Source organism: Athene noctua, chromosome Z (genome assembly GCF_965140245.1).
Source record: "Athene noctua chromosome Z, bAthNoc1.hap1.1, whole genome shotgun sequence".
NCBI classification, from domain to species: Eukaryota; Metazoa; Chordata; class Aves; order Strigiformes; family Strigidae; genus Athene; species Athene noctua.
Window position 1 is genome coordinate 25912849 of NC_134077.1, and position 11767 is coordinate 25924615.

Consider the following 11767-nt stretch of genomic DNA (forward strand, 5'->3'; position numbering starts at 1 on the left):
AAAACAGTTTGGAAGGTGAAGAGAGGAAAACAAGATGAACCATGCTTTAGCTGGGGGAGACTGGTGGTATAGACCCAAATGGAGAGGTGGCTTTTTTGAGCAAAAGGGTAGTAAAACTGTAGAGTTAGTGCAAAGGGCAGAAGAGAGGCCATGCCAAGCAATATGCCTTTGCTGTACTTGTGTGCAGAGCATGGCTTGCTAGCTGAACCTGGGGCATTCCGAGGTCCCTCTGAGGAAATCCCTGAAGTATTGAGCTGAGATGCGCTGACAGGCAGGTCCTTGAGACTGGAAGTTATAGGAGTCATGCTAGGCTGTAATTACAGAAACAGCTGGGCACGATAATACAGAAGATAAATACTAATGCTAAGGAATGTTTTCTTCTGTTTTGTGGGAGGAACCTTGCAAGGGCCTATGTTGGTGTAGTGACATACATTTCAAGAAAAGTAAGCACTGCCTTTTGTTTTTGAGGATATGAACTATTCAGCTATTAGAATTTTATTTTTTGGGGAAGGGAAGACAAAGATAAGGTGCTTGTCTCTTCTCCCCAGGACTGCGGGTGCAAACCACAAGCAGATGTGGAATGGTTTGCTTGCCCTGGTCACTCTCATCTTGTACTCCGTTGCGGTGGCAGCCCTGGTCCTCATGGCTCTTTTCTACACGCGCTCTGAGGGCTGCATGTACAACAAGGTCCTGATTGGTGTTAACGGTGGTCTGTGCCTCTTTGTCTCACTGGTGGCCATATCACCTTGTGTCCAGAATCGTGAGTCTGCTGACCTCTCTTCTCCTGGGTTTCTAGTGCTTCCACAGTTGTGTGCCTGGATACATGAGCTGTGTTCTGGGCAGAAAGTCTCATCGTAGTCAGAGCTGGTACTGCTCTTGTCCCTGTCCCCTTATCTACACTGTGAAGTGCTGTTGCTGGTCATCAGCTCAGCTTCTAAAACTAGACATTTTGTGTGTGCCATCAGGCAGTAGTACTGTAAAGAACAACCACGTACTGATGGCTGGTAATGTGTTATGGAGCTTACACAACTCTTGCAGTGGTAGCAGTTGAGGTAATAGCTGTCAAACTCATTCACCACTGATTTACCATTTACTTTTGACTGCTTGTGATTTAGCATCTGTAAAGTTTGGGCCTGAAGGAGCTGACAGCACTATTTCATGCTTCAGTATATTTTATGTGTGCCGTTAGTATCTTGCATACATTATACTTGGAAATAGTAATTTGAGTGATTTGAGTGACTCCACAAATTTTACAGGCAAATAAAACTATTACGGCAGCTTGAAAATAACTTTTGAAAAGCTGGTGCTTTTGGCAAGAGCATAGGGGGTGATTGTTTACTTACGTGGGAATCTTTAAAACCTTTCTAAAAGCCAGCAGAACTAAAGGACAGACTCTTTTCTCTTTACATGCCAGTGGAAATGTATCTAAACTGCCTGAAAGACTTATGAACTGCTTTAAGTAAAACGTAAAAGATACTCTTCTCTTCGGAAAGACACTAGTGTGCTCTTCTTTAAATGAATTTCTTTTTCAGTTTGTTAAAATGTCAGCAAAAATCACTTATTTTCCTCTTTCTTGTAAAGGCCAGCCCCATTCTGGTTTGCTGCAGTCAGGAGTTATCAGCTGCTATGTCATGTACCTCACTTTCTCAGCACTATCCAGCAAGCCACCAGAAACCAGTAAGTTATCTAATGCTTTATATAAATTCTTTTAGATACACCATGTATTAGAAGCAAGAGTTTAGCAAACCTGAATTAAATTCAGGGATATAGAAGTGCTGGGTTTGGTCTGTTCTGGCCTATGCAGAAGAAATCACACATACTAAGAATAACTCTGTACAGCACAGATACTGTGCAGTGGGCACTCTCCATGTACCTTAAATACTTTGGTCTAGGGGAGCTTAACTTACCTTGGGTGAGTTGTATCTGTTGCACCAGAGCAATTCCAGCCTGTTTCCTATGGACAGATCTCCCAGAGTCTTGTAGCCTGTTCCTCATGTGGCCAGTGCATGTTCTTGTACGATAGGACATGACTAAATACATAATGTGTTTGGTCGCATGATGGGAAAGGTGTTGGAACAAATGGCTCTTGGGTGCCTCTGGAAGATGCTGAGTGATCAGCTCCATCCAAAAGTTTACTGGGTCCACCAGCAGTTAGGTGCTGGCCATCAGACCAGATACTAAAATAACTTCTTTTCTCCTAGAATTGGTTTTATCTGATGCTAGATAGCCTTAGCTCTGGACTCCTAACAGAGCAAAAGCTTGAGTAGAACTTGTTTTTCATTTTGAGAGGAAACATTCTGAGAAGAGACTTGGAGTTATGTTGCAGTTGTTTGAGATGATGCTGTTCTTCAGCAGAGTTCCTGTACTCCACTTGCCTTCTAATCACTCGCCTTGCAAGCCAGGAGTAGGGAACTCCCTAGAGTTTTAAGTTCTCAATGCTACAAAAACATATCGAGACTTTACAAGCATAAGTCAAACTGTTTTCTTTACCCAGGGAGCCATCAGATTCACCTTTTTGGACAGGGAGCATTATTTTTGCTTAAAGACTTTTTAAGTTCAAATTAGTAAGGCTAAACCCCCCTTCTTTATTATTGCTCAACTTCTATTGTTGAATAGTTGAAACAACAATAACTAGAGGAAAATAAGTCTGTTGGCAGGAAGAAGTTTTTACAGAGAACTCCCAAGAAGAAGAGGGAGAGATGGGGGAAAGAATCTCTCTTTCTGTCACACTTGTGTAGGCGCAGGCACACATACAAATGTGTTCTAGAGCTAAAAAGGAAAAGGAGACAGTATTTAGGTGGAAGATTTACTTATGGAGTGTAAGCAGTGTTTTTGAAGGAATGTAGAAGTTAATTCCAAAGGCATCTGAATTACTCCTAAGAATTGACACAGTGTAGCCTCATGTTATTTCATGCTTGTGACAGTCAAAGCCTTCAGCAGTAAAGTGAATGCTCTGATGCTTCTTGTATGTATTGCAAGTGTGGTTATTGCATTTGTCAGAGTATGCATCAAGCATGCTCTCTCAGACCTCCTGATTCAGATGTTCCTCATTGTCTTCCCAGGCCAGAGAACCCTCATGGTTGTCATCTGCTCTCACAGGTGCTCCTTTCTCCCATCTGTGTGACAAGAACTCTCATACTGGCCTGTGCAGCTTTTACAGTGGCATATGCTGGAGAATGTATGGGGTGCTGGCACTTATTAAGGTGTCCCATGCCCTCTCACTCAGATTTGCCATTAACTTACCTAATGTTGACTCATTCCTCAAGGAGAGACTTCCAAATTGGCCATCTTGCAAATAGACAAAAGAGGCCTGAAGAAAATGCAAGCTATAAGTAATTATTTGCAACACCCAAAAAGCAGAGTTGCCAATGTCTTTAAAAGGAATGGGCAAACAAAATGTAATGTGTGCTGAACCTGTGCTTATCACAGTGTGCATTAGCTTTTTAGTGCCAGAACTAGCTAAAAGGCTTGCCAAACAGTGCACCTGCCTTGCAGCAGAGGCATCCCTGACAGATAGAGGTGGGACATTCTGCACATCTCTGGCCAAGGTGTTCCATAAAGGCTTGTCATCCCTTCTTTTGCCCCTGCCTCAGCTCTGTCCCTGCTGTGTGCTGAAAGAGCTGTTTGTGCAGCCCTGCAGGGCAATGCAGTCTTCCTCCACCAGATCAGGCTTTGAGTTTATTTTTAACCTGGGTGCAGCCTTTGCTGTATTTTCCCCTCTGCCCCTATAAACAGTTGTGCTGTCCCAGTGGGGATGCAGTGTGGCTGCTGGAAGGAAAGAGATGGGAACACAGTTTGCCTTAAACAGCATTGGCTCAAAAAACTCTTGGTTTGAGATAAAGTGCAGCTGTAATCTTGCTTTGGAGTGATGCTGTAGGCTACTACTCTACCTTGCCTTGCCTTGCCTTGCCTTGCCTCCAAGCAGACACCAAAAACCTAGATGCATTTTTGGAACATCAGGGACTGAACTGGTTTCATTTCAGGGACCTGGAAGTAGTATTTGCTTAGATGTTAAGATAAAATCTTGCCTATAACTGGTGCATCTCCTTTTCTTTGGCCTTCTGTATATCAGCCTGAGCACAGGGCAACTACATACCACCTTTTTCACTGAGTATGAATTTCATAGTTGTCCTCAAGGCACCACTGCTGTCAAAGAAATTTATGGCCTCAGGTCTGTACTATCTTGGTCTTACATGGCTCTGTAGACTTGGGTGAAGTGTTGGTAAACTTCCAACTTATTTCTTAGTTCACCAGGCAGTCTTTTTTCCTTGTCTGTCTGCTCTTGTCAAACAAGAAATTTTAGTACTTTACTGAGTTACAATTTTGTTTTGCCCAAAACACAGAATCTGCCAGGTAAGATTTACAGAATTTTTAAAAGATAGATAGAAACAACTGAAATGTACCTACCCAGTGTCTGAAGTAATAAAAATACTTCACTGAAAACCTTCAGTCTGAAGACTACTTTGAAATGCAGTGAAATGAGCTTTGCTAACTGTTCTTTTTGTTTGTTTTGTTTTGTGAAGTCCTGGATGAAAGCAATCAGAACATCACAATCTGTGTACCTGAATTTAGTCAAGGCCTGCACAGAGATGAAAACTTGGTTACTGGCCTGGGTACCACCATTTTGTTTGGCTGCATTTTATATTCTTGGTAAGTCTGGGAGTTTGCAGTTACCTCACTGTAAATACAATGTTGTGGTCCAACTAGTAAAGGCTTATAGCAGGCCATATGCAGACAAAGGGAGGAGTAGAACAAAACTGAGCTGGAAGGTTCACATTCTCATCAGTTTGAGAATGGGTAGCTGTTTTAGCCAAAAATGTTCAACAAGATAATATAATATCTGAAGGAAATATATTTCATTAAAACCAAATAGAGCAATTTACATCTAGAGACGGAGGGAAAAAATTCTGAGCTGTCCAAGATCCCAAAAAGTCTCAGGGTGCTTTGATTCTGTGTTTACTCTTTCTATAAGAAAAAGTCTGTGCAGTTATGTCCATCTAAAAAAGCTATCTGAAATTTCTGTAGTTTCCTGGCAGAGGCTATGACTGTTCCTTGAGGGTCTTTAAAACAAATAAAACTGTTTGTAAGGGTTTAGGGCTTCCTTTGAACAAGAGATGAGCACAGTACTGCCATCAGCATTTGTCAGCAATCTCCTGCTTTAAAAAAGAATCTGTTTGTGCCCATATAGTTGTGATTCTCACCTTGTATTATTGCAACTCACATCAATAAATTAAGTCATGCTTAATTTATGGGGATATGAGGGAGTTGCTGATGAGTGAAAGGTGATGTGTCATTTATTTTTGCTGTGCAGGTTGCCAGGAGACAGCTCTGCCTGTCTGCTGCAGGTTTTTGGGCAGGTTCTGCTTCTGAATCAGTCCACTTTAAAATTCACATACTTAAACTTCAAAGTTCTGAAGTGAAAACAAGAGATTTTCTCAAGAGGTAGCACAGCTACTCTTTTTCTATCAAATATGCATATGTTTTCCATTTAATTCTGATACAAAATATATGGATATCTTATATCTAGTTCCCATTAGAACAGTATTTCCAGTGCCTCAGGAAGGTGTTTCAGGGATGCAGGCAATGTTCATGTAGCCTGCAGGGGAAGTGCGCCATGTAGCTGTGGAGATAAGGCGGCCTTTAAGAGGCATGTTTTGAAGTACTGCTTACTAAAGGCTCGGTGTGTACAGCAAAGCATTAACGTGTCTCCATTTGGATAATAGGAAGTTTGCATTACACATCTTGAAAGGGGAAGACTGGACAAGAAATGTTTCTAATCAGAAGAAACTAGAAAGGATGCCCCCTAGATGACTAGAGTCATGCAAGAAAGTGATTTCCGACAACTGCTACACTGATGATAGTAGTCGGTAGTTTACTTTTAAAAAATAACTGCTGCCAGTGGCCTGTTACTTCACTGGCAAAGCCTTCACAGAAATGCTGAGCCAAAGTGATGGCTGTGAAGTTAATATAACAGCATTTGTTATGCACAGCAGGGGAGATCTCTTTGGAATTGCAAATTGGAGGGTTTAGCTGTTTGCTGCTGTCTGATGGTGATGAATTCACCACCTTTCAGGAGTGACCTACTTTTAAACTCATGATTCAGCCTGAGTTGGCCAGTGGCTGTCAGACTGGTTTATACTTGTGCAGAACAAACTTTTCACATGCTTAGTGCTTGATGCTATATCCAGGCAAATGCTTAGCTTAGAGGTGGGAATAGACAGTTTATGTTTGCTGCAGTGTTGGAAAATTACCCTATTGTGTTTATACATAAGCCTGAGGGTTCTGACACTATTTTCTTTTGCTCCTAGTTTGACCTCAACAACACGTGCAAGTTCAGAGGCATTGAGGGGAATATATGCAACACCTGAAACTGAAGTGAGTTCTTGCTTCTTCCCACAGGATTTCTGTGCAGACTTCCTCATGTGCTTCTCCTGCAGTTGTTTTCATGGCTAAGTAATCTGTAATTAGGTGAAAACAAAAGCTTGATTGTAGCACTATGTGCCTCTGGGTATGGACTCGTCAGAAGACTTGTTCATATTGGCCCTTCTGCAGCTCTTGCTGCTCTGGTGGAGGTGCCTTTATGTACTGAAATAGTTTGCTGCTCTTGCAGTTAACACCCTGCAGACTCCCTATAAAACTTGTGCTCCGCAGCAGCTTGTGTCCTTTTCGTTTAAAGGAAAAGTCTGCTGGGAAGCTATCAGAAAAAGTGGAGGTGTTCAGTCCTGGTTGCCTTTGTTCTCATAGCAACTGACTACAATCCCAAGTTCCTATCTCTTATTTCCACACATAAGTACTTCCTTTCTTTTTGCCTATAATTTAATCTTGGATGATATTTCTTGTCCCGGTTTCAGCAGTACTGATACAGTATACTTCACATTTGCTAGTAGCCATGGTTAATAATTGTGGTAGTAGCTATAGTTACTGCACATATGGCGACAATTACAAGGTTTTGAAGCTTGGTCAAGTGGGACTTTGAAGTGTGGTCAAGATGACCTTGATTAGCAATAAATTTATAGACTTTGATCTCCAAACCCTAAAAAATAAGTAGAACACCCTGGACCATAAAGAGAATGTTTGGGATTGTGTTGAGGATGCATTATTTGACAACCTGGCAAAGTGACTATTCCATCAATTAACTTGGCAATGAAACTAACTTTTGAGTGTCCTGAAAGTGAACTGCCTTCATTATAATACTAAAAAACACACCCACAGGTTAAAAAGACCCCTGCTCAGGTTAAGACCCTTCCCCTGAGTGTGCCTAATAGTAGAAGCATTATGTAAGCCATATTATAATTGTAGGTTAATCACTAACCAATCAGAATCTAATAGGCACATTTGGAAAAGTACTGCCCTCTGATTTTTGTGTATAAAGTAGCATGAAAATCTGATGTTGATATGCTTGATATGTGGAAAAGTCCATGAAGCACCCAGGCCTGAGTAAATACAGGCTCTCTTCTGAGTGTGTTAAGATTGGTTTATTGCATGTCAGGCAGGAATCCGCTTTTCAGATAACAGTACAGGTTTCTTCATTCCACCTGCCTATTTCTGTGACCTTTTTATTCTGGGAGCACCCAGAAACACTGGGAAATTAGTGGGTTTTTGCTAAATGTTATAAATAAATTTAGACTCGACGAGATTTCAAACCGAATTCCAAATTTATTTTTTGAATAGAGACAAGCAAACAGCGCTGGGTGTGCCGGGAGTCTCCACTCCACCAAGACACAACACATACACACATAACACAACCGAGTCTTTTTATAGCGTAGACCTTTTACATATTCATGAGGATGGGCGTGAGTAAAGTTGCCCAGGCTTTTAGTAAAGTTTCCCAGGCTTTCCTCAGGTTTCCATCATGGAGGGGAGAATGACTCAGCATAGGGAATGACCCAGCACAGGTGTTTTCGCGGTCATAACACAGGCTGATCACAGCATAGTCCAAACATACTGCTGTCTGGTTTGGTGACGGAGGCTATCTTTGCTCCTTTCTTTAACAACAGCAACTGGTCTAAACAACAAGAACGATGTACATGACACCTTATTTCCCTGAAACCTGTGGCTACATGAAAAAGTACAAAATCATTTAAGGGTTACATACTTAAGAGAGTTGCATTTTTGTCACTCACGTGGGCACGAATCAGACGAACATATCTCACACTAAGTAACAGCTACCCCTTATTTAGGCTTGCTAGCGTCACTTTTCAAATGTATGTATGTGTTTGGAGAATGAACCTCCATCCCTAGGTCGCTCTGTCTTGGTGTTACTTCCATCTGCAGTTTTAATTTCTGTTGTTCAAGTCTTTAAGTGGAGTGTTTGTGAGAATACAAAAATGCGGAAGTACTGGCTGAGGCACGTGATGGTTGCAATAGCTGGGTGTGGGGAAGCAAAACGTGTTTCACTGTGGAAGTGTGTCAGTGCTGGAGGAGCTTCCCTCTGGCAGGACAGCGTGACTGGACAGGGCACTGGATCCAGCACTAAGGAGCTAAGCACCCGGTGGCTCCTCATACTGGCCCCAGCCCCTGCAGGTGGGCAGCCTGCCAGCAGGCTCAACATTGAGCATCTAGTGCCTTCCTTCCCTGTGCTGAGGTGGGGGGACTGGAGGTAAACCAGCCACCCTTCACTCTCACCCACCTTCCTCTGCCAGCATTATGCCATCGGAGCTCTCACCCAAAGGGCTGGGGGCTGCGGTGTGCCCTGTGTCAGGAGTAGCAGGCAGGTTGGAGGCGGCTGGCACGGCATGGACACTGGTTGTCGTCCCCTCACCAGGAAGGTCTGGCTCCTCTGCCACACTCCTCTCACCAATAGGATTATTTCCAGACTGTTTGTTTTAAAGAGTGGTACAAGAACCATTGAAAATAAATATAAAGAAATGAATGGTGAAGAGCAACCAATTGCACTCTTGATTGCCTTCCATGTGGCAAAGGGCCTCTGTCTCCTGTCCAGGAGTGTGAATGTAGCTCCACAGTTGGTTGGGGTGTACAGAGGGTCTGTCAATGTCTGTGCTGACGACAGCTGAGCATTATGAGGCCCTAGTGGTATGTGTGCCAGCGTTGCTAATTTCATCACTCTGTGTGTGCAGGGCCTTAATTGCAACTGATTAAAAAGTTTGAGGCAACCCAGCACTGGCTACAGAATGTGAGTGTGGCCCAAGGGGACCTCGGGTTGCCCTGTAGGTGAGGCTTGGCACAGCGGCAGAAAGAGATAATGGAATAAGGATTTGATTTAAACTCTCAGCTAGTCTCTTAAAAAAGAATGATCTTTTTGGCTTTTGAGGAGTTTATGAACCCAGTGAGTACATGTAATCATGGATATACAGGGTTAAAACTGCCATTTGATGTTTCTGTTGGGCACTTTACCTTAGAGGTAAATCAGATACCTTAGTATCTGATTTTTGGGAACATGAGGAAAACTTGCAACTGTCCTGTGCCAAGGAAGGAGAGAGGCTAGGATGCAAAGTATAGAATTACAAGGGTAAGTATTTATGCATGTGCATGAGGTGTCACAGCAAAATTTGGGCACTCTGAATGTGGTTTTGCACAGGGTCCTTATACCCTTCAAGCATTCAGGTATAGTATGGCTTGACTAATCACTAACACCCACACCACCAATTACTAGTCATAGTAAAGCTTTGCAAAGCAACTCTATTTCTGCAGCATTCTTGCTGCTTGTCTGTTGATCCAGACGTCCCTGGAGTCAGTCTTGTGATAGTTACTTAACTCTGATGCTGGGAGGGATGGCATTATCTTGGTTATCCAGAGGTATCTTTTATCCATCACGGACAGCTCTAAACTTCCAGGAAGCAAAGCCTTTATTTCCATGGCCAGGCTCTCCACTAAAACTCCACTAACCTCATTACATTGAGTGTATACTGTGAAACTAATACGTGTTAACAAAGTTTATACACTTTCATACTATAAAGACTGATTGATACAATAGTTAGGGAAGAGAATTTTCCTAACAGGGTTCATTTTCTTCATCAGACCACAACCAAAATAAATCCCAGAGTAGAATTTTATCAGAACAAATAAATGTTGGTGATGCACCACAGAATGTGCTGACTTTTACTGTGGTCTGCTGCAGAAAATGCACTTATTGGATAGTCAGTACCCTTTTCCCATTTACATTACTATTCGACACATGAAGTGTCAATTTCAGCTTTCCTTTTTCCATTAGTTAAAAAAGATTCTTCATTTAAATAAAGCAGTAAAACCAGCTTTCTGGTTTTACTCATTCTTCTTGTTCCATTTCAGCAAAATCTTGCAAAGATAAATACATTTCTGACTTAGACTTGGGCAGTTGTGATTTCCAACCTGTGCAGCAGTGTTCTAAAAGTTCCTTATACTTTCCTTTTAGTAGAGAAATTTTTAATTTAAAAAGCACTTAGATATACGTCTGAACAGGTAAGTCCCCTCTGAACTACCAATGTGTAACCACTTTACTGTGGCTTTTCCACCATTTTGTCATAATTGTTTGCACCAGTGTTTGACCTTGAGTTATGTAAAATGGGTAGAGTAATTCTTAAAGAATGGTTCATTTGCTCCAAATCCTACTGAGTAGGTTTTTCCAAAGCTTAGAAACTGCTGTTATGAACTACTTGGCAAATTCTAATTTTAGTTTTGTGCTGGTTGGAAATACAAACCAGACTTTTCTAAATTAGTGTCTGTAATGTAGACATAACAGATCTTTCTTCACCAACTGTTAGTTTCTTTGCTGTAAGCACAGACTCTTACCCTTCCTGTTGTCTGTTCCACAGGTAGCTCGTTGCTGCTTTTGCTGTGTGCCTGATGGAGATGGTAATTACATTTTCACTTCACAATTTACCTCACTTGTGGCTTTCAGACCAAAGACAAGAGAGTAAGGACACCTCTGTAGATGCAGAGCTGCTTGTATCCTCATTATTTAGCATATCAAACTCAAGCAACTGAGGTGCACGAAGTTAGACTGTGGCAGGAAGCAAGAGATGTAACAATACTATTTTAAAACAACAGGCTAGTTAATAATTCCTTAAAGGACATTCATTGCTGAAACATACAAAGAGTAATCTGTGCTCTTTGCATGCTTGTGGGTGTGCCTGACTGCTGGATTTTTGGCTCAGCGCAGTTGAGCAGTGAGTTTGGAAGGGAGCATCCTGTCTGCAGACCTGCTACAATCAGGGGTTTCAGCTTGGACTTGCTGGAAGAGTAAGGTACAAGTAGAGCAATTTAAATGGCGCAAATGCTCAAAAACTAGCCAGTAGGCCAGGAAGCTGATACAAGGCAGGCTTTAGGTGACAGTTCAGTTTCTTCTAATAAAGGCTTAGACCCATGCCCTGAGGGCAAAGAAATGCTCAAGTGTTGCTCCGTATCACACCTTGGTCAATAACACCATAGATGTTTTGCTATGTTCTTTGTGAAGCCAGCTGCTATTTTCAGTTCTCATTAAATTTGCAAAAGCTCTCTTATTTCCTTTCACTTACAGATGACGCTGAAGAGCACATTGAAAAGAGGGGAGGCCAGACTGTGATTTATGATGAGAAGAAAGGCACGGTGTACAGTTATGCCTACTTCCACTTCGTTTTCTTCTTGGCTTCACTCTATGTGATGATGACAGTAACTCATTGGTTCCAGTAAGTGTATTTCTTTAAATCTGAGAAACTCATGTGTCTCAGTGTTCAGAGGGGAGATGGGAATGGGAACTTCTGCCATTAGTACATCTCCTCTCCTTAAGTAATAAGCTGGAAGAGACATTTAAAGTCTTTCACGGGTGATTCTTGAGGAAGATCTTGCTCTG

General features: G+C 42.1%; 1 protein-coding gene across 2 annotated transcripts in view; it reads left to right on the top strand.

The window, feature by feature from the left end:
* Nucleotides 1-11767, top strand: part of SERINC5 (serine incorporator 5) — a 54090-nt gene that overhangs the window by 35581 nt on the left and 6742 nt on the right. For both annotated transcript variants that reach the window (XM_074931290.1, XM_074931289.1), the window contains exons 6-11: nt 549-760; nt 1582-1677; nt 4524-4650; nt 6309-6375; nt 10752-10791; nt 11456-11603. In XM_074931290.1, the coding sequence (XP_074787391.1) occupies nt 549-760; nt 1582-1677; nt 4524-4650; nt 6309-6375; nt 10752-10791; nt 11456-11603 (690 nt within the window). The remainder of the gene's footprint in view (nt 1-548; nt 761-1581; nt 1678-4523; nt 4651-6308; nt 6376-10751; nt 10792-11455; nt 11604-11767) is intronic.